Here is a 26,289-nt window from a genome sequence, read left to right as displayed (position 1 = left end):
AAGTTAGTTCAAATTAGTGCTGTAGTGTAGACATACCCATAGATAGAAACAAAGATTTCTTATCTGCCTTGTCAATGTCACTCCTGATCCTTCAAATACAGATGCACATAAGTAACTTTGCATATGCAAATATTCTCATTTCACTTAATGGGGCTCACCATGCATGTATACTCACTTACATGTCTAAAGTATTTGCAGAAATCAGATCCAAAACCTGGAACTCTTTTTGTCACTTACTGGATTAGTCATAGATACTCATTGCACCTTTCAGTGTTAATACAAGGCTATGGCTGATAGATGAAGTGCATTACAATCAGGAAATTCTGAGTTATAGTTCCCACAGCAGCTTTAGCTTTGCATCTATTGTGTTAGTGTATATTTGAGTTCACCCCTATTTTAGCACACCGTGGCCTACTTATGTTACATGTGGGAGCCAAATCTTTGAATTTCCTGATCTTTATGAATGTAAATTCTCAACTATAATTTTATGTTAACTATACCAATGTATTAAATGTCCCTAGCTTTTTTCTTAATAAGGAAAACTTAAGTCTGATTTCCCAGTTCAACACAATTTCTATATAAACCACATCAGGGAGGAAAAAATCTGTGCTTAGTTATATAGTGTGCAGAATGTGTGACACACTGACTGCAGCTATATACCCACTCAGACATACTGAACCTGCTTGCTAGAAACGCTATGCACCAAAACCATCAAGTGAGCTTTGAGAACTCAATATCTTCAGAACATAAGAAAGGCCGTTCATTCCTAGTCAGACATCTAGCTTAGTATCTTCTCTTCTGACAGTGACCATTGCCAGGTGCTTCAGAGGAAATAAACAGAAAAGGGCAGTTATTGTGTGACCCTTTCCCTATTGTCCAGTATCAAAATTTAGCCAGTCAGATATCCAGAGCATGGGGTCATGTCCCTGATAATCTTAGCTAATAGGCATTGATGGAGCTATCTAATTATTTTTTGAACCTATTTTTACTTTGGCCTTCATAATATCCCTTACCAATTAGTTCCACAGGTAGGCTACGTCTAGACTGGCCACATAAGACGGAATAGGCATGCAAAGCAGGCAAGTCAGAATAGGGAAATCCGCGGGGGATTTAAATATCCCCCGTGGGATTGAAATAAACATGGCCACCGCTTTTTTTTCCGGCTTGGGGAAAAGCCGGAAAAGAGCGTCTAGACTGGCGCGATCCTCCGGAATAAAGCCCTTTTCCGGAGGATCTCTTATTCCTACTTGCAAGTAGTGTGCAAGTAGGAATAAGAGATCCTCCGGAAAAGGGCTTTATTCCAGAGGATCACGCCAGTCTAGACGCTCTTTTCCGGCTTTTCCCCAAGCCGGAAAAAAAGCGGTGGCCATGTTTATTTAAATCCCACGGGGGATATTTAAATCCCCCGCGGATTTCCCTATTCTGACTTGCCTGCTTTGCATGCCTATTCCGTCTTATGTGGCCAGTCTAGACGTAGCCGGTAGAGTGTATCTTGTCTGAAAAAGTGCTGAGTTTTGTTTGTTTCATATATGCTACCTATTTATTTTATTAGGTGATCCTTCGTTCTTGTGCTATATAGAATCATAGAACACTGGAACTGGAAGGGACCTCGAGAGATCATCGAGTCTAGTCCCCTGCCCTCACAGCAGGACCAAGCACCATCTAGACCATCCCTGATAGATGTCTATTTAACCTGCTCTTAAATATCTCCAGAGATGGAGATTCCACAACCTCTCTAGGCAATTTATTCCAGTGTTTAACCACCCCGACAGCTAGGAAGTTTTTCATAATGTTCAACCTAAACCTCCCTTGTTACAGTTTAAGCCCATTGCTTCTTGTCCTATTATCAGTGGCCTAGGAGAACAATATTTCTCCCTCCTCCTTGTGGCACTCTTTTAGGTACTTGAAAATGCTATCATGTCCTTTCTCAGTCTTCTTCTTTCCAAACTAAACAAGCCCAATTCTTTCAGTCTTCCCTCATAGGCCATGTTCTCTAGACCTTTAATTATTCTTGTTGCTTTTCTCTGGATCTTCTTTAATTTCTCCACATCTTTCTTGAAATGTGGTGCCCAGAACTGGACACAATACTCCAACTGAGGCCTAGTCAGTGCAGAAAAGAGCAGAAGAATGACATCTTGTGTTTTGCTCACAACACTCCTGTTAATGCATCCCAGAATCATGTTTGCTTTTTTTGCAACTCATATGTAGGGCTATATAACATTTACTTATTCACCTTCTCTACAATTTCCATGATTTTATAGACTTCTGTCATACCACTACCTAGTCATCTCTTTTGCAGGCTGAAGAGTCCCCATCTTTTTAATCTCTCTTCATATGAAAGCTTTTCCATACCTTTTCTCTCTCTCTCTGGGTACGTCCACACTTGCTCACTATCTCAAGATAGGGACGCAAATGTAGCTGACCGAAATTGCTAATGAAGCGGGGATTTAAATATCCCATGCTTCATTAGCAATTTCGATCAGCTACATTTGCATCCCATCTCAAGATAGGGAGCAAGTGTGGACGTGCTCTCTCTCTCCCTCTCTCTCCCTTTTTTAGTGGTTTCTAAGGCTGTGTCTAGACTACATCCCTCTTTCGACAGAGGGATGTAAATTAGACATGTTGAAATTGCAAATGAAGTGGGGATTTAAATATCCCACACTTCATTTGCATAATCATGTAACGGCGCTCTTTTGAAAAAGCACCATTTCAAAAGTAAAACCGCGGTCTAGACATGGTTCTTTCAAATACAGCAGGCTTTTTTGAAAGATCCTGTACTCCTCAAAAAATTTTGACGTGTCTAAAATTTACATCCCTGTGTTGAAAGAGGGATGTAGTCTAGACACAGCCTAACATTTGGTTAGCTTTTTTTAATTGCAATTACACAATAAGCTCGTATTTTCAAAGAACTATCCACAGTGACTCCAAGTTCTCTTTCTTAAGTAGTAACATCATTTTGTATGTATACATTGTTTTCTTTTTTCCAATATATACTACTTTGTATTTATTAACATTTAATTTAATTTAATTTGACATTTTGTTGCCCAATCACCAAATTTTGTGAGATACCTATGTAACTCTTTGTAGTTAACTTTGAACTTAGCTAGCTTGAGTAATTTTGAATCATCTGCAAATTTTGCCACCTCACTGCCCCTTTTTTCAGATCATTTATGAATATGTTGAACAGCACAGGTCTCAATATAAATCATTGGGAGATCCTGTTTTCTATCCCTCTCCACTGTGAAATTGACCATTAATTCCTACATTTTGCTTCCTATTACTGTTCTATGAGAGAACCTTCCTTTTTTTCCCCCCATGACCACTGACTTCGCTTAAGAGCTTTTGGTGAGAGTCCTTTTCAAAACTTTCTGAAAGTTGAAGTATACTATGTACACTAGATCACCCTTGCGTATATTTATTGATCACTATAAATAATTCTCATAGGTTGTTAAGGAATGATTTATCTTTACCAAAGTTATGTTGACTCTTCCTCAACAAACTGTGTCCATCTACGTGTCTGATAATTGTATTCTTCACTATTTCAATCAGTTAGCCTAGTATTCATGTTAGGCTTACTGGCCTATAATTGCTACGATTGTTTCTGGAACCTTTTAAAAAATCAGTGTTATTTATACTCATTATCCTCCATCTGTCATAGGGGCTGATTTAAGAAATAGATCATGTACAATAGTTAGCAGTTCTGCAATTTCATATTTGAGTTTCTTCAGAACTCTTGGGTAAACAGCATCAGGTCCTGGTGATTAATTACTATTTAATTCACCAATTTATACTGAACCCATCTTTATCAATACCTCAATCTGGGACAGTTCCTCAGATTTTTCACCTAAAAATATGCCTTGGGTATGGGAATCTCTCTCAGAACCACTTCAGTGAAAATCAATGCAAGGAATTCATTTAGCTTCTCTGCAATGGCCTTGTCTTCTCTGAGTACTCCTTTATTATCCAGCAGTTCCCCTAATTGTTTGGCAGCCTTCCTACTTCTAATGTACTTTAAAAAAATCTGTTGATTTTGTGTTTTTGTCAGTTGCTCTTAAAATTCCGTTTAGCCTAACTGTTCTTTTAAACATCAAGTGACAGAGTTTATATTCCCTTCTATTTTACTCAGTAGGATTCGACTTCCAGTTTTTAAAGGATGCCTTTCAGTCTGTAACCATTCTCTCTCTGGGTATGTCTACACTACCCTCCTAATTCGAACTAGGAGTACAGTACTAGGAAGCCTAATCCGAACTAGCTACTCTGTGCCGTATGTAGCCGCGCGGCACGGGGTTCGAACAAGCCGGGATTTAAAAATGGCGGCGCCCGGCTTATGCAAATGAAGCCCGGGAAATTCAAATCCCGGGCTTCATTTGCAAGTGCGGTATGCCTACATTACCCCGCTAGTTCGAACTAGCAGGGTAGTGTAGACATACCCTTACTCTCTCTCTCTCTCTCTCTAACTCTGTTTGCCTATAGTGCCAGTATTTGGGTCATTTTACTTTTTTTTAAATTTGGGGCATACATAATCAGAGCCTCTGTGATAGATGGGGGAAGTAATCATCTTTTCTAGACATCACAGCATTCAGTAATTAAAAGGTTAAAACCAAACCAGTGGGTATCCAGGAAGTGTTGATCAGAAGCCAGGAGAGCAAATGGGAAGAGAGTGGGAGACGTTTCAAGTGAAATGAAACAATTTTCCCTTTGTGTTTGTGTTTCGAGCTGGAGCTAGGGAGTGTGAGATGGACTTAACCAGGAATAAAGGCATGGATTTTTAGTGATATTTATACCTAAGGAAAAAACTGAACCCTGAAACAAAGGATATGTAAGTGAACAGAGAATGTTTATAGTTAGACATGATTAGGTTACTTTGTTTTTTAGTTCGTTAAACTCCTCCTGTACACCCAGGGAAGCAATTCTCTGTGCTTTCATCTGTTTTATTAGCTGCACTTAGCAACCAAGTATACTTTACCAAATATATCTTCTTTGTTCTGTTAATAAAATCACCTTTTTTAAGACTACAATGTAATTCTTATGTCCTAAGAAAAAGCAGAAGGTTCTGTGGGCATGTGCCTGAAAGTGAAGGTCTGCTATTAAGAAATTACAGTTTGCTTTCAAGCTCTCTTTTAAGGGAGGGTTAAAGAGCTTGGGGGTACCCCACAGGGAGAGGTTCCTAAGTGCTTTTTCCTGACTCCAAGGGTTTGCGCATTTGGGTGGTGGCAGAATACCACCCAAGGTCAGGGAGCCTGTGACTTGGGGAGCTTTTTTTAAAAAGAAGCTTTTAGTGGCAGGGTATTTTAAGGTCTCTTGTGGGCCCCCACTTTCTGCACTTGAAGTGCCAGACTGAGAAACAGCCTTGACAGCCTCTGTTATGGCATTTAAAAAAATTCTATGGAGCTTTTCACTCTTGTAACTGTTCCTTTTAATTTCCATTTAGCTAGCTTCTTCATTTTTGAGTAGTGTTCTTTTCTGAAGTTAGATGCCATTGTGATGAACTTCTTTGGTGCAGTAGTGGATTAGCCACTGGGCCAACAAGGCCCACGTCCAGGTATCCCAAAGAATTGGAATGTGCCAGAAAAATGGGTGCCCCATGCACCAACCCAATCCACCCCCCTATTGCTCCTTCAGGGGCATGGGGTTGGGGTGCAGAGGTTTGCTTCACTGCACTTGGAGAGTGGGGTGCCCCAGTCAAGGAGTGGGGTTGGGACATTGGGCCTTGCCCATCCAACAATCCAGCCTGGCAGCAGAATTGGGGAAGAAGAGCTTGCCCTGCTCTGCCCATGGGTCATTCCTGACCCCCAGCTGGAATGCAGGTGTCGGGAGGGGGGGGGGGGGACTCCAGGAGGAAGAGGGGAAGAGCTTTCACTTGCTCCAGCCCAGGGGCTCCAAACAACTCTAATCCATCCCCACTTTGGTATTTTCCTCTTCACAAGGATGTTAAATATAATTACATTATGTTTGCTATTACTGATCGGTTCAGCTACATTCATCTCTTGGACCTGATCCTGTGAACCACTTAGAACTAAATCAAGAATTGTTTCTTGAGAGTTCCAGGACTGGTTGCTCCAAGAAACAGTCATTAATGGTATCTAGAAATTTTATCTCTGTATCCCATCCTGAGTTGATATTCAGTCCAGTCAATAAGGGGATAGTTGAAATCCCATGTAGTTATTGAGTTTTCTATTTTTGTAGCCTCTCTAATCTCCCTGAGCATTTCACGGTCACTATCACTATCCTGGTCAAGTAGTCAGTAAATATTCCTATTAACTATTTAAGCATGGTATTTTTATCCATAGAGATTTTATGGTACTGTTTTGGTTCATTTAAGATTTTTACTATATTTGACTCTGTGCTTTCTTTCACATTCAGTGCTACGCTCTTATCCACACAACCAACTCTATTATTATATATATTTGGAATCCTGCTATTACTGGGTCTCATTGATTATCATTGTTCCACCAAGTTTCTGTGATGCTTATTATATCAGTATCTCCATTTAATACCAGGCACTCCAGTTCCTCCATTTTAGTATCAGGGCTGACCGTGGACCAAATGGCATTCCAGGCAGGGATCATCTCCAGCATACTTCCTCCTCCTGCTCCCCCAATTTATTAAAATTTTGAGTACCTAATTTTTTAAATTGCATTTGTAGTCAATTTTACAACTTTGAAGTACAATTTGCATGCAAGATTTATTCCTGTTATCTAATTTATATGAAAAAATTGCAGGCTAATATCTGTAAATCTGGATTTATCCATGCATATATAAACAAATAGAAAAAATAATTTCCTATAAGTTTATAGAAGCTTTTTAATTTTAAGAATAACAAACTGTACTGATATCAAGAAACTGAAGCATGTAACAACACTGGGAGGACCAGTATTAAATAGTGTTATGGCAAGTGACGTCCTTATGGTGTTAAACCTAGTCCTTTATTGCCTTTGCCCTTGCAAACTGAAGTACAGCATCAGAGAAATTCAAAGACTGGCCAATGGCTTTTTCAGGTGATAAAACAGCAAGTGATGCCAGCCACTTATCAGCCATCATCAATCAAAGATATGTTTTAATGAGCTTGAGCCTCCAAAACTGCACTCACCACTGATAACTGTGACCAGCAGTATGAGCATAATCCTCAGAGCTATTCACACATTGCCTGAGTCACCTGCCTCTAAGGTCTGGTCTATACTAGACCAGGAAGGTCTACTTAAGGAATGCAACTCCACTTATGCAAAATGCGTAGCTGCAGTTGGCTGACCGTAAGCCAAGACTTGGGGGTGTCTATACAGTAGGAAGCCAACAGAAGTAAATGCTCCCATTGGCTTCCCTTACTCCTTGCAAAAGCAAGAGTTCCGAATGTCAGTGAGGGCTCCCCTCAGCATTCAATTTACAGGTCTAGACTAGACCTGCTAAATTAGATGCTAGAAGATCAACTGGAGCATCTATCTTCCCATAAATATAGAGGTGCCCTAGATGTGGCTATGCTTAGCATTTAGTCTAAGCATTTTTATATAAATACTTACAAAATGTGTCAATATTTAGTTTTTCTGCCTATATATGAGGTTACTGAATGGGACTTTTTCATTTGACTATTTCTCTTAAGTTCGCTGTCTGCATTCCATAAACTTCTATTCTGTCCTCTTTATAGATCCTCTGCTAAGGGATGTTGCTGTCTGAGCCATGTGCTCCTATGCACCTGTAGTCTTCCCTTAGCCCTCCGTGCTGGTTTAAGGAATGAGCTAACTAAGCTATAATTTAGGGCCTCATAATATGAGGCACCTCTAAAAATGAAAAAAAGGAAAACTCTGATAATTTCAAATTTCATCAAAATCAGTTGATAAATAAAGGAGATACGGGAAAAGATTTTCTCTGCATAGAGATATTTTCATTCAACTATAACAAAAATATACACATCTGGCTACACAAATAGCCTTACTCTTCACTAATTGTTCATTATTGACAAGTAGGAAGCAAAGGCTGAGAAAAAAATTATAATTACACTTGTAAAATTAGTGTTTCTATGAGTAAGTCTGCTATCAGTCTCCTAACACTGGATTTTGCTGGCCAGCTGCTGCTGGTAAAATTGTGTCTATGCCTTCATAATGTATTTAAATAAATAATTCCCCTGCCGATAAAATCTGGAAAAATGTGAGGTCAGAGATATTAGTGTCATGAAGCTTTCTTGCCAAACTCGTACTTGTATGAGACTTATCCTAGGAGTGATGTTTTCTATAGCATTCCCCTTAGCTGGAAATAGCCAGTGTTGGAAGGGAAAAGGTTAAAAGTCTATAGTTGCCATTTTGAATGTGATTGCCATCTCCTTTGATCTTTTGCAAAGGATCTTTGAAACCCTTTTTCAAGTTTGGCACTAAAATGAAGGAAATGGCAGGAGCTGTCATATTTAATGGCAGTAAATGTACCTAGTAACCGAAATGTTTATAAGGGTATGTCTACACTACAGCGTTGTTTCAAAATATCTTATTTCGAAATAGTTAATTCAAAATAAGTTATTTCGAAATAATGCATCTACACAAAAAATGCATTTTGAAATAGCATTTTGCTATTTTGAAATAGTGCATCCACACTGAGTAGATGCTGAATCTCATTTAAGGCTGTCTGGAACCAGGTCTGGCAGGGCACCAGGTCAGGACTTACTGTGTGGGGCTGCTGCCTGAGGCTATCTGAGGCCTGTGCTTAAAGGGACCCCTCCACACCAGATAGCTGGTTCTCAGGTTTCCCTGCTTGCTTGCCTACCTCAATGCGGGACAGCAAAGCATTTTGTCTCTGCATACTCTGGTTGCCCTCACTCGGGACACTACCGCACTCTGCAACATGGAGCCAGAGCTGCCCCTGGGCACTCTGGTGCTTCTCTTGGACATGTTGCTGCGAGCCTGGCTGCACTTTCTGCAGGCTGCCATCCAGGAGGTCCATTGGGGGGCTGTCAGTATCCAGGAGGCCCTACAGGAGAGCTTCCACCCTGAGGAGCACTAAAAGCCTCCCCGGTCTGCAGAGCACTAAAAGCCTCCCTGGTCTGCCCCAGTCGGGGTTTGTACCTGATTCCTCCCTCACGTCCTTCCACTTACTCTTCCCTAACCCCCCTTCCTGATGTCAAATAAAATATACATATTTTCATGAACACAAACTCTCTTTATTTAACAAAACTGGGGCACGGGGAATGAAACTCTGGTGAGACTGGGGAAAGGAGGCAGGAGAGGGGAGAGAAAGGGTGGGAGAGGGGAGGGGAAAACCTGGGAGGAGGGAGCTGGAGTGGGGAAACAACGGGAAGAAGGGGGAGGGAAATCTCAGGGCTCAGGGTTGGGGGGTCTCGCTGGACCAACTTGATTTTCATGCAAACCTGATCCTGAGTTCGCATGTGGCCTTTGGTGGCCAGGCTGGCAGCTATCCTGCCGTAAACAGCCACGTTCCTCCATCTAGTGCGGAGATCATGGATGCTGGGGGTATCCCCTCCAAACCTGAATTAGGTCCATGATCTCCACTCTGTACCAGGAAGGCACCTGCCTTCTCCAGGCCCTGGCAGGCTCCTGGAGCTGGCAGACTGCTTCTGGGTGGCAGTGGAGGGCTAGCTGCCAGTGGCTTGTTGGCTCATGTTTTGGGGCCACTGGGTCGGGGCAGTGACTGCTGGCTCTGGGCTGGCAGGATTGGAGCTGGCACATAGCCTGTGTCAACCCCTTTAAGGGCTCCGGGTAGAGGGGAGGCAGAGGAGTGTTCTTGGTTGAGGCTGGAGTGGCCACCAGGGCACCCTGGGAAGGCTGGAGGCCCACTATTTCAATATGTGTGCACACAGCACTTATTTTGAAATAGCTATTTCGAATTTGGCATTATTCCTCATGGAATGAGGTTCATCAAATTCGAAATAAGCGCTCTGCTATTTCAATTTACTTTCGAAATAGCGGTTTGGCTGTGTGGACGCTAGTAAATTTATTTCAAAATAAGAGCTGTGTTTTATGTTAGGTGAATCTGACTTTCAAGCTCCCTCTCTAAACTCCCTTTGCTGTTCCTGTTTGCTAGCTTCTCTGGTTTCTTAGGCAGTGCCGGACCGAGCCATAGTTGTGCCCTGGGCAGTGGGCGTGCGGTGTATGTGCAGCCTGGCCCCGGGTGCGCGGCACCCCTTACCACTTTAATCAGGTTCCCCCCCATTGGTTGGTGCCCCGAGCAGCTGCCCGGCTAGCTCCCTCCCCCCTAATCCAGCCCTGTGCTTAGGAGCTGACTTTTAAAAACTATGTTCTGTAGTCTAACCCTATTGTTAAGTGATTAGGGACAAAAGGATGGCAGGCTAGACCTCTTTGGGAAGCTCTCAATCTTGTCCAGCAGACCTCTAGGCTCAGCACACATAAGCTCAGAATTCTGTCTGCTCCTGGCTTGAGAGACTCTGCTCTGCTTTGCATGTCTTTACATATAGGGTGTGTCTAGACTACAGGGTTTTGTCGACAAAAGTAGACTTTTGTCGACAAAACTAAACCTGTGTCTACACTACCGCTGAGTTCTGTCGACATAACGTCGACAGAACTCAGCAGTTTTGTCGACGCTGGTAAACCTTATTTTACGAGGAATAACGCCTTTTGTCGACAGAGTTTTATCAACAGAAGGCATTATTGCATCTAAACTGTCCTTTGCGTCTACACTGCCATGTCGACAAAGCAGCTTGCTTTGTCGACAGAACTGGCTGTAGCCTAGACGCTCTTTATCGACAGAAGCTTTGTCGACAGTATCTGTCGACAAAACTTCTGTCGACAAAAGCCTGTAGTCTAGACGTACCCATACAGTCAGAACCTGGTGCTTCTGGACTTGAACTGTTCATGGATATTAGAGAGTCATCTTAGTGAGAGCCACAGGGTGATTTGGTTCCCTGAACTGAAGATGTGTAATATTCAAATGCCAAATGCCATTAAAATAGTCAGATAGAAGTTCAGTGCAAATTCTCATCAAAATTGTCCACTGCCCTAGAAACAAACCAATAATCTGGCTGAGTACTTATGGGAATGTGGCTTTTTGAGATCGGCACTTTTTCTGTCATATTTAGTTTTACTACACTAGGGTTAAAGAGGGAAAAAGGAGCTTTTATGGGCCATTTTTCTTGTGACAAACATAATGACAATCTGTTACCGTCCATACACATCTGCTTTAATAAAAATGTTGTTTCTATTGAAATATTGTTTTAATTATGCTAAATGGACTTGGAAAACATGTTTTTGGGTACATTGTGATGCAATAAAGGGAATAATTCTGTCAGTCACAGTATAACAGAGCTGACTTTGCTGCAACCTTTTATAAATGCTTTTGGGTCCTGAGGACACATCAAGTTTTGCAGATTTAATTTAAGTAAGGAACAATTCAGGCAAACTCATGCAGTCGCAATATACCAGAGTCTACTTTACAGCAACCTCGGTAAATGTTTTTGGAACATGAGTACACAGAAACCATTAAAAACCAAAACTCCCACAATACTTGTGTAGCAAACTTCCCAAACTCTTCTGGATTAGCCTGTCTAGTTAAAGTTAAATCAGATCTATTGCTGAACACATGAAACCCTTTTGGGAACTCCAAACAAAATAAAAGTGAATAACCATAGTTACTTTTAGAACAATCAGTAATTATGTACTCTACAAGGAAAGTCTCCATGTTTTTCTCAAAATTAAATGTGCATGCCATTATATTCTCATTTCAGTCCCAACAGTGTAACTAACTAATGTATAATTCTAATTGAAATGTATAGTGTTATGTAAACTTACAATACTGTGTATGTGTAGGTCCCTTATCCTATGAGTAAAGTTACTTATGTAAGTGCTTGCAGAATTGGGCTCCAATTTATTACAATATAATGTGATCTAAACATACTTGTGCTAGAAATAAATAAATTGGGCAGTAAATTTTGTAAACTGGCACTATAATCTACAACTTTTTTGTCATTTGTTGGAATGCAAAGTAATCACCTATAATTTCTATATTTATTACAGTACTAAACTCTGCAGCACATGTATCACTTAGGACTTTTACTAGGTGACAAAGTGTTCTTCAGGCCTGACTCTGCAAATCTATACACAGGCACAATTCCACTAATTTGAGGAAGACCCTTCCAAAGCACCACAGGCATCTTATTAACAGGGCATCCATGAAGGCTATGGAATTTCTGTACTTCCTTTTTGCCCAGAACTATGAACCAAATTTCAATTACTCTTTGGTCTTTGCCCGAAAAGAATAATGCATCATGTTTATTTTCTGTTGCTATATTTTGAAATTTTACATGAAACTGATTCAAGCTAAGTGTGCCTCCTTCATTTTTCCATTTACATTCAAATAAATGTACACATGCCATAAGGCTGTAATGACCTAGGATTACAACAGTGAATACGTATTAAAATTATTGTATTTCAACCATTTGCCTTAATATGGATTACTCTTTTGTGATAAAGTTATTCCTCTTTAGAATATACTTCTAATTATTTAAGTATTTACTTAATTATAAAACTAGTTAAAGCAGAGCTGACTGAAACTTGAAAAAAAAATTGTGTAAATTTTCCAACCATCTCTTTTGGGTTGAACAATAATCTCCAGACAAAAGTAACTCTTTTCAGTCATTCTATTTCCATTTGAAAACTGGAAGAACTGAGGGCAGGAAACAAAAACCTTAACCCACACATATAGTCATGTAAATAAAGGTGGTAGGTCATGGCACAACTTCTATTTTCCAATCTCTTTAGTTTAACCATTCATCACAGGTCCTCACTTAATCAAGGCATATGGTTAAAAGACCAGTATCTCATTGTGCTAAGCATTACACAAACACATAACAAAATGATGATGCTTCCTCTGCTGGGCATGTGGTGTCCATACCATTCATACGAGTTCTTGGTCCTCTGAAGTCCATTGAACTTTTGTCACTGACTCCAGTGGAAGAAGGATTGGACTTTAGTACCTGAGCACCAATAAATAAATACATTAATTAATTAAATAAAAAGAGCCAATGGGATGATAACTGGCAAGTGTGATCTTTAACAAAGCAGTGACTAGCATTCAGAATAAAGATTATTTAGATACTGAAACACTGGCAGAGCATTAAATGGAAAGATTCTCCCTCCTTCCTAATGAACCTGAAAACAAATGTTCTCCTATAGCCCAACATCTATTTTACACACATCTTTGTTTAACTTTTATGTAAGTATCGAGTGAAATCTGCTGAACTTGGAAAAACCTACATGGCGAATGTTCTAATTTGCATTATTCAAGTTAAACATCCTTAGAAACCTCACTGAAGATTGTTAAATATGTAATGCTTCTAGAACCAGAGCATCATAGGAGGTTGAGAGGTTTGGGGGAATCAATTACTGCCTTAGTGGTGACTGGAGGCATGACACCAGGCAGGAATGGGCACAATACCTTTGGGAAGAAGAGGAGGTAGGGAGTGAAAGATTAGTTCCCTAAAAAGCCTTACCACATTTCAGTCCTACACTGAAGCGTCCCCTCCCAGCTATTTCATGTTCCAGTCCTGGATCTCATAAATAAAAATGATGCAATTGTTAATTGCAAAAGGGAGTCTTTGAAATCAATAACAGAACTTTCACTGAATTCAGAGGAGTCAGGATATCCTAAAGCAAAACAAAGAAATTATTTTTACTGGACACTAAAATGGACCAATGAACAAACCACCGTATCTTCCAAGCACCAGGCATTGGAACACCAAAATTTCTGTCCTTTGTGAGCATTTCAAACAAAACAACCCAGAACATTGAAAAGGACAGGGAAATTCAATCAATTTTTGTAAAACACCCTTTCCTCTAGATCAATGTATCTCAACCTTTTTTTATAGAGTACCCTTTTTCAAAAAAAATTGTAAGTACCCCCAGTTCCTACAATTTTCAGACACACAATTTTTTTCTACCATTTCAACACTTTTGTTTAAACAACTTAATCGTAGTCGGGTGGGAGATGAAATTTCTGGGTGTAAAAAGTACAAAAATAATAAAGTGCTGTAAAACTTAAAACAGAAATTCAGTTCTCTCCAAATTTCAGTTGTGTTGACATACCCCCCCAGATGTCTCTTGGGTACCCTCTAAGGATACTAGTACCACTGGTTGAGAAACACTGCTCTAGATCATTCAGTCTCATGACCACTTCGTTTTTTAACCCCACAGTTAGTGGTCAAGATCATACTAAATCAAACATTTTTACTGTATCAAACATATCTGTAGTTTAATCTAAACTCAGTGACTCCCACCATTTCCTTACTTCTGTGAAATGAAAGATTGAGTTTTCTTATGATCCTCTTTGACATGTCCAGTGCAGGAACTTGGTGATCAGTGCCCCCCACTGGTTGGGTGAGACATGCCAGAAAAGGAGAAAAATGGGATCTACCTGCCTATTGGGTTTTGTGCTCCAATTCCATTACCTCATTGGGGAACAAGTCTAGCTCCTTCTACTATACCAAAATATCTTGAGCCATGATACAACAGCAGAACAAAAAACCTAGATGTGGCAGGCAGGTCCTGCAGGTTGCTGACTCAAATTCCAATTTCTATTACCTAAACAGAGAGCAAGTCTAGCAGCTCTTACTGTATTAAACAAAATTCCCCCACATCTGATCTATCGGAGCATAATAGGCTGCAAATAGTAAGATGTGGCACTTGCAATCTGAAGGGTCTAGCTGATTTTAGGCCTCAAAACCCCTAATTCTAACATATATTTAGGCAACATAAGTATCAAGTAGTTCTGAAACTCATCTTATATATATAAAAAATCTAGCCCCGTGCATCTTTTCATGAACGATTGAAAATATGTAGATTGGAAACCAGCATCCAGCTGGTTTTTAACTCTTACTTTGCAAATTCCACAGTTTAAACGCAGAACAACAAATTTAGACGCTTCTCTACTAACAAGAATTACAAATAGCAATGCGTCCTGGTTCAACAGTGCCACCCAAACCGGGATGTGCCATCTGGATCTTAATGGAACCTGCCATTTTTGGGGAGCTCTACTGACCCAAGTTCCACTGCCTAAGTAAATAATATATTTAGCTGCTCTTACTTCCTCTTGAAAATCCAGACCCTGATGCACCCCACGGAAACAGCATAGGAAAAACTCAGATCTGGTTGCAGGATCTTTCCAAATTTTAGCCACAAATCCAGAAATAGAGACGATCTATTGATTCTTCAGTTCCATCCCCCAATCTGCGCCACTCCCAACACAGCCTGTACCCTGCTGGATCTGGCTAATTTTTTTGGTTATATACCTGCAGCTCTACCGTTTGAATTTAAGAGTCGTGCAGCTTCTTCTAGCTCACCAGAGTCATTTCGGAGGTAGCGTACAGGAGACTAGGGATAAAACCTGGCGGGCTCCGGCGTGTACCCACTCCTAGTAAAACCCTTCTGGTTGCCCCTTTAAGTGACAGCTGCTCGCAAAGTTCCAGCCACTTCTCCTTGCAGCCGGGGCTTGACGTCAGCGCGGCTTTTCCGAGCTGCTGCTGCTGCTCAGGCACAACCGGGAGGCAGCGGCGGACAGAGGCAGGGCTGCTCACTCCGCGGAGGAGCTGGTCCCACTCCCACACACCGTCCCTCGCACTCTGCAGGCTGGGGGTCGAACCAGCGCCTCGGGAAAGCCCCCTGGCTGGTGCTGGTACTCTCTGTGGAGGCAGGGAGCGGGGCCCACGCCCGGGACGACGCTTCCAGCGCTGGGGGCACTGAGGCGAGCCCCGCCCGGGAAGAGCCCTCCGGATGGGGCAGTGAGGGCCAGAGGACTCTCCCCAGGGAAGTCCCTGCAGCTGGGGCCCAGAGCCGGGCGCCCACGTGGGCCGAGCCCTCCCAGCCGCGCGGCGTCGCCAGGAGCCCGCGGGGAGAAGGGGGGGAGGGGGCAGCGGGTCCGCCCGAGCAGACGCGCGCGGTCCAGGCGAGGGGGGCTTGGAGACGCTCCCTCCGTCCATCGCAGCCATGGCTCTGAAGGACACGGGCGGCGGCATCCTGCCCATCAGTGACATGGGCTCCGCCGCCGCGCCGTCCTGCTGCCCCTTCCCCGAGGTGGTGGAGCTGAACGTGGGCGGGCAGGTGTATGTGACCAAGCACTCCACGCTGCTCAGCGTGCCGGACAGCACCCTGGCCAGCATGTTCGCCCCGCGCCGGGGCAGCCAGGCGGCCGCCAGGGAACTGCCCAGGGACAGCCGGGCGCGCTTCTTCATCGACCGCGACGGCTTCCTCTTCAGGTACGTGCTGGATTATCTGCGGGACAAGCAGCTGGCCCTGCCCGAGCACTTCCCGGAGAAGGAGCGGCTGCTGCGGGAGGCCGAGTACTTCCAGCTGGGGGAGCTGGTCAAGCTGCTCTCGCCCAAGGTCACCAAGCAGGGCTCGCTCAACGACGAGGGCTGCCAGAGCGACCTGGAGGACAGCAACTCGCAGGGCAGCGGTGACCTCCTGCTGCGGGCGGCCGCCGGGGGCACGGCGGGGGCCGGCCTGGAGAAGCGCTCGGGCTTCCTCACCGTGGGCTACCGGGGCTCGTACACCACGGTGCGGGAGAGCCAGGCGGACGCCAAGTTCCGCAGGGTGGCCCGCATCATGGTGTGCGGCAGGATCGCGCTGGCCAAGGAGGTGTTCGGGGACACGCTCAACGAGAGCCGGGACCCCGACCGGCCCCCGGAGAAATACACCGCCCGCTTCTACCTCAAGTTCACCTACCTGGAGCAGGCGTTTGACCGGCTCTCGGAGGCCGGCTTCCACATGGTGGCTTGTAACTCCACCGGCACCGCCGCCTTCATCAACCAGTACAGGGAGGACAAGATCTGGAGCAGCTACACCGAGTACATCTTCTACAGTGAGTTGCCCACCTCGCCCTAGTCCCAAGAGAGGCAGGCCACGGGCATGGGGGAGGAGAGGGGTCGGGCTGATGTTTTTCTCCACTAGGACACTCATCCAGGATGGCAGTGCCCCAGGGCAGGGGCCACTGTTGAGGAAGATCTTGTGCATGCCTCATTGCAAAATCCTCCATTATAAGAGTTTAAATTACTCATTACTGTCCCTCCCCCCAACGCTGGCATCTATCTAGAAATGCAGGAAAAGGACTAACTGTCCTGTCCGATCTCCTTCACCACTCCCGATCAAATCCCGCTTACTTTTTGCCGCTGCTTTCACTTTGTGGAGACAAAGCAAGGAAACTGCCCCCCTCCCCAAGTGAAATATCCTATAGTCAAAGCAATTCTGACTGAGGTGCCTTTAGAAGAATAACGTGTGTTCCCTCTGCTTCTAATTTGTTCAGATCCAACGCTGTATCCCCTTTCAAAATGCCCAGAGGATTGCTGCTTCCTCGCACAGTGCATTCGGTTCAGTCATTCATGAAAACTTATAGCTTTTCAGCGCAGTCGTCTGTGCATTTGTACCATATGTAAAAGAGCTTAAGGTGGAATTTGTAGGGAGCAAGATTCAGAGTAGAGTACAGAGCCGCTAGCTAATAGCAGGGCGGGTGCTTGTCAGGTGGAGGGGGGTTCAACTTTTATAGAACCCTTAGGATTCGCAGCATTTCAGGTTGTTTTTGACTCATCTGCAAAAAATTAGTTATCGCGAGTCAAAAGCTGTCCAGAGTAACAACCACCAGCCTTGCCTATATCCCTTTCTCTGGTTAAAGACGTGTTCGGGAGAGAGCAGTGATGTCTGACCTTAAAGATTTCACCTTTTTGTTCAAGCTGGGCTTTACAAAGATTAAACCAGCCGTACTAGGAGCAAGGAAGAGTTTTAATATTTCATCGCTACATTTCCTTCAGTTCTCATTAAGTGCAAAGTAAACAGACTCCATCTGGACGCAGTTTCAGTGGAGGATATAGAGCTGAACCACTATGAGAGAATCAACTTTCCAAAGGGTATCCTCCATGGCATGTACACAGTCCCTTAAATCATTCTTTTATACTGTACTGTGGCATACTGACAGATTTCTGGTCTTTTGGAAATGGCAAAATGAAATGTAGACGTTCGTTGTCTGTCAGACTGCACACTTTAAATCGCATCAAGTGCACTATGTAGGACGATGACTAGAGAGTGATTTGGACTAATGAAAACACAGCTGGATAGAACACAACAAATCATTTGGCAGAGGGTTTTTTTTTCAAAGAAGCCTGAAACCTTTTTAATGTGTTGGAGGGTCGAGTTAAAGCCTGTGGAAGAGAGAATCGGTCCGTTGACTGGCTACTCCTGGCTCTGTGTGCTTTCATGCTTTCTGAGCACAGGGAGGGAGAATGTTTTACTAAAACATTTGCCTGTGAGACTAGGAGGCAGAGATGACCACTCCCAACTTCTCCTGTAGTAAGACTAAATGAAGCAATCTGTTTTGTGTGCAAAATTGTAGCTGGGCACAGTGTTAAGAATAGATGTCAATAGCTTGCACTCAGAAGGAAAATTAATGTAATAATTTATACTACAGTGTGTCATGTAGATGGCCAGCTCCATCATGCTGCTGGTCAGCTTTCAATAAGATAGCTCTCAGTGAGTTTTAAAGTGATATTTCCATCCATCTGCTATTGATGACAAACTATGGAGACAAACAGTTTTTGCAGAGCTTTTATTTCTCTTTTCTCATTGTCTTTGTAAACTCTAATGATTAATTCCTCCCTCTCTGTGTGTTTTGTGTTGGGAGGAGATATGCATAGATTCTCCTAAATATAAAAGAAATTTCAGATGATTATCAACCAAATAAATACCCAAACTTTGGCTGAAAATACCCAAAGTTGCTTTTTTCAGTAGTTTTCCAAGTACATAATTTTGTGTATATGCCTTAATTTAATAGTAATTTTTAAAAGATTAATGTTCAATGAAGTATTCCAATTTTATTCCAATATTTGAAAAAGACAAATTATGGGTCTATTAAGTATACTAATCCATATTTTTCTTGATCTGTTTTTGTTCCCTGAAACATTTACAGGCTTAAAATATTCATGACAAAGAAGTAATCTTTATTTTAAGTTAAAAATGTGACATTATCTTTGAATGATGTCAATTGTGGGCTCAATTCTGTAAACCTCATATACATCATGAGAATCCCATACATGGCAGGCTTACAGGATCAGCCCCTAGGTGAAACTAAGTGTTCCCTTAGGGTCAAACTCTTATCCCATTGAAAGCAAGAGAAGTTTACCTCTGATACTGGTGGGAATTGGATTTGTTCCTCAAGTGTCTAATCCAGAATTATTTATTGTTCCCAAATTATTTTAGTGCTTTCTTAGGTGATTTTTATAACGTTTTATTTTGGATTATGTTATGCTGAACATGTATGTTACTTCAAAGAACTATGCTCTGTTTTAAACCATTGGGCAAATTAATCCCTGGTACAAATCCATTGGTTTCAGTGTAATTATAAGAGGGATAATTTGATATTATAATTTACTACATTTTTTTCCATTTTATAGATTTCTAAAAAGTAGAACACATGATTACATTTTAACAATTTATACTGCCAACTTAAAAATTATCCTACTGTCTGAAAATTTTATCAACCTGTTGATAAGTTACATGTAATGATCCTACAGTTTACAGCTGAAAGAAATTAGTAGTGAAAAATGCTTTCCTTCTTTTCCCCCAGTTTGTTTTGTTTGTATTTGACAGCACTTTGTTCAGAGTAATTTTATGGTTTTCTGTATAATTAGACAGTTTTCCCTAGTGGTTTTGTGGGTCCTTCACACAGTAACAGGGGAAAGAAAAAAGTATTGTGAAAATCACAGAAACTGGCAGAGGGACAAAGGCATAGTGAGCTATCTGAAATTGCTTTAAAACCATTTTTTGAAATTATATTTCAAATTGATGGTACAATTAACACCTTTTGCTAAACAGAGCGGTTTGATTGGTTACCTTGCTTTCGAAATGTAAAGGCAAGCTTGTGTTTGGCTTAAGCACAAGTATGCAATGGGGTAATGGCCGTCCCTTTCACCATTGCCTTTGTGCTACTCACCCTGCATGAAAAAAATTACTCAGAGCTAATGCATTTGTTGGCACTAGAGTCTGCAAAGGGGGAGGGAAGCTTACAGTGCCATGGTCTCATTCCCTCCTTACCCACTAGCTGATGTGGCTGGACACAGAAAAGAGTGGAGAGTCTCTTGAAATGGCACAACAACTACACTTCTGCATGGATGTTGGAAGATGAGGAGGAGTTGGGCCTGCTAACTGAGTGCTTTTCCCAGAACTCTCAGTGTGGAGCTGTGCCCTCAAGGCACAAGAGGACTTCATGATTATCAATAAAATAATTCAGAGGAGTAGCCAAGTTAGTCTGTAACAGAAAAAACTTAAAAAACAACAAATAGTCTGGTAGCACTTTAAAGACTAACAAAACATGTAGATGGTATCATGAGCTTTCATGGGCAAAGCCCACTTCTTCATCTGAAAGCTCATGATACCATACATGTTTTGTTAGATTCACACATTAGAACATCAGTGTTCTTGCACAAGAACTCCCCACTAGTGTAGACAGGCAGCATGTTTTTGCGCAAAAGCAAGTGCTTTTGTGCAAAATCATGCCAATGTAAACACAGCCTTTTTGCTGTTTAATGATCAAAAATAAGTTACAACCTTTTAATTCATGTTGGCAGTGCAAAGCACATACAACCATAGGAGAGGTGCACTGCATCTCTGCCCACGATATTTTTAGAATACAGTTCCTCCATGAAAGGTAAATTCTGTTTTATGCTGGGAAGTTACTTATCTCCTCCATGCCCCAGATGACATCAAGGTGACCACAGCGTACCAAGTATGACAATGCATACACAGTGGGTTAGGTTAGGGAGAGAGAAAGGGGCCTCCATGGTTCCTTCTCTGCAATATACTTACAAGTGATTATCTAAAGGCATGGATTAATTGTCTGGTTATACATAGTACATGATCACAATTGTGCTACACTTCCTGTTGTCTCATCTCCTGGGGTGTACCACTTACTGCTGTTCTGGCACCAACCCTGGTTGCTCTGGGGATTAGCTCTTGAGATCAGTGCCCCCTTCATGGTTTGAATGCCATTGTTTTGTCTCTCCCTGTGGCCTACAGCTTCTCAAACCACAGTGTTCTCTCTTCTGGCTGGATCACTTAATGTTCCCCCTTTGTTATCTCTGAGAGAACAAAGTCACTTTACCCTTAGGCTATGTCTACACTCACGGCTTCTTGCACCATTAATATGCAAAGGATGCTAAGCGTGGAATATTGCTGAGCCTCATTTGCATACCTAATGAGCCACCATTTTTTTTTCAGAAGAGGCTCTTGTGCAAGAAGGAGCATCTACACTACCCCTTCTTGTGCAAGAAAAACCCTCTTGCGCAATGCCATTCTTCCTGAAAAGTAATAGGTGTAACGACATTGCGCAAGAGGGTTTTTCTTGCGCAAGAAGGGGCAGTGTAGATGCTCCTTCTTGTGCAAGAGCCTCTTCTGAAAAAAAATGGTGGCTCATTAGGTATGCAAATGAGGCTCGGCGATATTCCACGCTTAGCCTCATTTGCATATTTCTGCCACAAGAAGCCGCGAGTGTAGACATAGCCCTCAAGTCCTAGGCAGTCTTCTCTTACACTGCCCCATGTTCCTGCTCCTTCAGCGTCTGACAGGGAATCTAGGCCCACTCTGTGCTGGGTTTAAGTCCAGGGAGCCTCATCTTAGCCCTCTTCCCCTCAGTCCTTTTTCCCACACCTAATTCTCTTGCCAGGAAGGGGCGGGCTTTTCTTCGCAGCCCCCATCTGCTGGCAGCTACTTGCCTTAATACAGCCCACATCTGTATTTACACAGCTAATCCTGCTTTCAAATAGTTCCATGCTCCCTGGCTTCTCCTCCATGTGCAGCCTGTGAAGTTAATTGTCTTCCTGGCTACCTTCTTAAACCCTTCAGTGTTGTATAGCATGGCCATAGACAACCCATCACATCCCACAAAAGTGTTTTATACATGTTGAAAGAGCAGGCAAAAGAGGGTGGATTTTTTTTAACTTGAAATGATTGCAGGCAACTCAGTACAGAGACCCTCCTGTTGGTTGGTCACTTTCTCAGACAATGAATATGACTTCACGTTTAGAGCTATTTGACTCCTTTTTTCCCCTTGGTGCTGTTGTGTAACAGGGGATTGCCTTCACATACTATTACTATACCTTCTGGAAAATCTAATTGGCCTTAATGGATTTCTCATTTAACATCTGCTACTCAGTGTGAATTATGGGTGTTGAGAGCATGGTGCTCAGCTGGAAGCTGTCTTTTCTGCATTGACATGTTTATTATAAGAAAGATCCAGTAATGCCTTGTGCAAAACTTTGAATATTTTTCTGATTAGACCCTCTTGTTCCACATATAACATTTTCTTCTTTCTGCATCCCTGTTTTCATTTGTAAAAAGTGACACTTGCATGGATTTATGTTGCTTATTTTCCACCTGAAGTCATAGCCCTCTGTGAGATCACTATGGTTGCTGTGGAAATTGTCACAAACAAGTGATAATGACTTTATAATCAGCAGGGAATAAGCAGCAGGAAGAGATGAACTTTTAGGAAACAAATACTGGTTTTTTTATATATATAAATAGTCCTTTTGGCTTTCGTAATAAAAAAAGTAGAAAAAACCAGTGAAGTTTTAAAAGTGGAAGAATGCATGTTGATAGAATATTATATGAGGTGTCAGATTCTCTTAAAGTGCTAAATCCACAGCTCATTTTGTAGCACAAGTACCCCAGGGTGCATGGTCAACAGAGATCTCCAAGGCCTTTTTCAAACCCCAGTGAATGCAGAACTGTTCAGTGGAGAGTTCTCTAATCCAAAGGCTAAAATAACTTCTCTGGGCTCTTGGGAGAGAAGACAGATAAATCCATGTAGATGTAGATTTCTTGGATAAACCCTTCATGCTGCCACTCAGTCATGAGCTCCACCCCACAGAGGTTGCAGACCTCTAGTGCAGTTCCCCTTTCATCATCCCCACTCACCTGATGCAGATGAACATCTTTGGGTCTCCTAACTGAGGAACTTCTGTTGGGCTTGGAGAAAGGGTTGGGTTAGCTCTGTATATGGAATATGCAATACTATATCCTGAAAGTTATTAGCTTGCAAAAATAAAACCAAATATATTATTTCTCTGTATGACAGTATAAAGGTAAGATTCTGACTGGAGATTGGGATCTTAGTAGGTAATAAATTAGTGGTGGCTGTAACTCCCTCACTGATGTTTGCTTGCATCTAAACCTGGCCATACAGTTTGAAAACAATTCAAAATTTCTGATCCTGTTAGGATCCAGGCTTGTTGGTTCTGTAGAACAATCATGCAGGACTTTAGCTAATTTTATCAGTCTTTTAACTTCTAGAAAACCAATGCAAAGCAATTATTGGAGATCCTGCCTTGCAGTAGTCACAGCTCATACCTGGATTCAGTCTAAAAATAAATTATGCATATTATATCTCTTGTCATTCTTTCCAAACATACATCTCTGAATGCAAAGTGATGAATAAACAGTGCATCCATAAATTGCTATAACAGGAATATTCTGTCTTTTTCTGCCACCTTAAACAAATCAAAATACAGTAGTATTATTTTATCAGATCCATCATTCTGGGACATATATTTTACTTGTTAGTCAAATAAGAGGCAGATATGGTTTCTGTATTGATTTCAAACTATGCAAGAATAAAGAATATTACTATGATTTTTAAAGTCTTTTTATGTTTGATTCATTTATTTAAAAAAAAATCATCTGAGCTCTCCTGCAAATAGTGTAAAATCATTGCTGAAATTAAAATTGTACCCTGAACCTTTTAATTTTTTCAGATGACTGGAGTATTAGAAGTCCAGATTCAAGAATAAATAAGGGAAGGGGGAGGGGGAGAAGAGAAAAAAGGAGGGGGAAAGAAAAAAGAGAGAGTGAGTAGATGGTTCAAATAGTTTCAAGAGGCTGATAAGAACAATTAGCACCTCCGTTGGTTGGTTGGTTGGTTAAGTCATTAGGATGTGGAAGATAGTGTGTGAGCCAGGCGATGTCCCTGTTCATACCATTTGCCTAAGAATTAAACTTGTGATTGAAGTTAAGATCCAATCCTTCCCTGTGTATTTAGCTTGTGGAATTGGCCTGAAGCAATACGGTGACTTGGAGACCCATTAATGAGTGTCCAGGCAGATTAAAGTGTTCTCCAACAGGTTTGTGTTTGTTGCCTTTTTGGATAGCTGATTTGTGTCCATTAATTCTTTCCCATAGAGCTTGTCCAGTTTGGCCAATATAAATGGCAGAGGGGCATTGTTGACATTTGATGGCCTAGATCACATTAGTGGATGTGCAGTTAAATGAGCCTCCGATTTGGTGGCTGATGTGGTTGGGTCCAGTGATGAAATCACTAGTGCAGTTTTGGCACCAGAGCTGATTGCAGAACTGGGTTCCTGGATGATTATGATGGAGGTGTGTTGCTTGGTTACTGGAAAGAATTTGTTTGAGGTTAGGGGGTTGTCTGTAGGCAAGGTCTGGCCTTTTCCCAACTGTCTTTCTCTCTCTCTCTTTTTCTTTTCTCCTCCTTTTTTCTCCCCCCCCCCTTTTTAACCCCCTTTCCCTTATTTATTCTTGGATCTGGACTTCTAATACTCCAGTCATATGAAGAAGTGGGTTGCACCCACGAAAGATCATGATACTATCTATATGTTTTGTTAGTCTTTAATGTGCTACTAGTCTATTTGTTGCTTTTTAAGTTTTTCCTATTACAGACTAACTTGGCTACACCTCTGAAGCTTTTAAATGTTGTTGTACAGGTACTTCGATAAAAGCAAGCAAGATCAATGAGTTGATATTTGAATAGGATGTTGTTAAGGTCTAGATTTGATACCTTCCATAATAAAGTCCTATTTAAAAATAGGCTACAATCATCTCTTAGTTTGGAGAGGAGACAAATTGTTGTGAGTCTAAAATGACTGGGGAAACTTCTCTTATTTGCATGCTATAGACTGAGAGAGATTTTAGATGACCAATATGTAAAGTCATTGTTATCTGTGATACTGGAAGCCATGGGCGCACTGGTTTTGGTGACATTCCAGAAATGTACTGCCTATGGATGGCTCTGCTACTGGGAACAATACTAGAATTTTGGAGTAGATGCCCTTGCTGGATTTGTAACATCATTTATCTTGTAGAATTGCTTCATGTTGTCAGATCATGTCAGTGTGTTGTAAGGATTTATAATGATACTCACAGGGAAATTTTTACTTTTCCACAGAGGAGTACACAAACCATATTATATATTTATTGAAAATGTGAACTTCTACTAAACTACTGCCCAGAAATTGAGAGATTATTATAAACAAAAAGTTTTTTCTTGAAAATGTGACAACATCCAATGTTGATTCAGCAACATAATTTTAAATGTTCTTTAGAAAAATAGGTTATTATAACAAACTTTCAATATATGTTAGTTATCAGTGTACAGTATCTAATGTTAGCTACTATTTTACTGCTGGGTCATGTCTGTGTAGCAAACGCTAAATGTACCACGTTATGAGGAGAATTTGTGAGGTAAACAAAGATTTACTATTGAATCTTGATAGAGGGAAACCACAAATACAAATTGACTCTGCTTGTGACTCAATCCCATGGCTAAATATGAGTCCCCAAATGGGAAAGACTAATGTGTTGGAGAAACATGCAGACTGATTATGCAGCCACTTTCAAAGATGCTAAAAGTGTTCTTTTGCGTTGTGGTCAAGCCTGTCTCACTGGTCATCATGAAGAAACAATAACACTGTTTGGGCAAAAAGACCAGAAATTCGTAAAACTTTGGTCCTTTTCAGGAGTTAAAGGCTAACTCTTCCCCTGTATCTGAGCTCTAAAGTGAGGAGAGAGGAGAACAAAAATGTCTCTGTGCATAGTTTACACCCCCCAATCTCAAGGACTGCTCAAGAGTGCTATCACCCCTGTATCATTCAAAACCAATTTAGAAGTGAGCTAAACTATTCCAGTTTGTAGCAGTCCCCCAAGATGTTAGTCCCTCGCCAGAACTATGTAAAGGGGCCATAGCATGGGCCAGGATCTGGACCAATATTACCAATTAGTCTCCCACCCCATTTTCCAAATTGAAGTTTTTTTCTGTCCTCCTGTTTAATTGTTGACAATGGTTGTAGTCAGTACATGAGATAATGTTCTAGCCACACCTATACACAGACTGATACATTAATTTTCAGAATGATCCCAGCCTCTGTTTCATTTAAGAACAGGAATCCTGAAGTCACTCCAAAACCAAGTTCTTTTGAAAATTGGGCCAGGCCCAAACAAGGTTGCCAATTTTGGCTGGATGTATTTCTGGAGCTTTCATCACATGAAATAATCATTAATTAAAGATTAAGCT

At 41.7% G+C, this 26,289-nt stretch overlaps 2 protein-coding genes across 2 annotated transcripts in view; one reads left to right on the top strand and one right to left on the bottom strand.

Moving 5' to 3' along the window:
• Positions 1-26,289, bottom strand: part of GUF1 (GTP binding elongation factor GUF1) — a 658,241-nt gene that overhangs the window by 147,784 nt on the left and 484,168 nt on the right. The gene's annotated exons all lie outside the window — the stretch shown is intronic.
• Positions 9,670-26,289, top strand: part of KCTD8 (potassium channel tetramerization domain containing 8) — a 179,156-nt gene continuing 162,536 nt past the window's right edge. Inside the window, exon 1 of the mRNA XM_006111922.5 lies at positions 9,670-16,803. Within this exon, the coding sequence (XP_006111984.2) occupies positions 15,930-16,803 (874 nt within the window). The 5' untranslated portion in view covers positions 9,670-15,929. The remainder of the gene's footprint in view (positions 16,804-26,289) is intronic.

The sequence above is a fragment of the Pelodiscus sinensis genome, chromosome 4 (assembly GCF_052426305.1).
Source record: "Pelodiscus sinensis isolate ZL-2025 chromosome 4, ASM5242630v1, whole genome shotgun sequence".
NCBI classification, from domain to species: domain Eukaryota; kingdom Metazoa; phylum Chordata; order Testudines; family Trionychidae; genus Pelodiscus; species Pelodiscus sinensis.
This window is presented reverse-complemented; position numbering and strand designations above follow the sequence as displayed.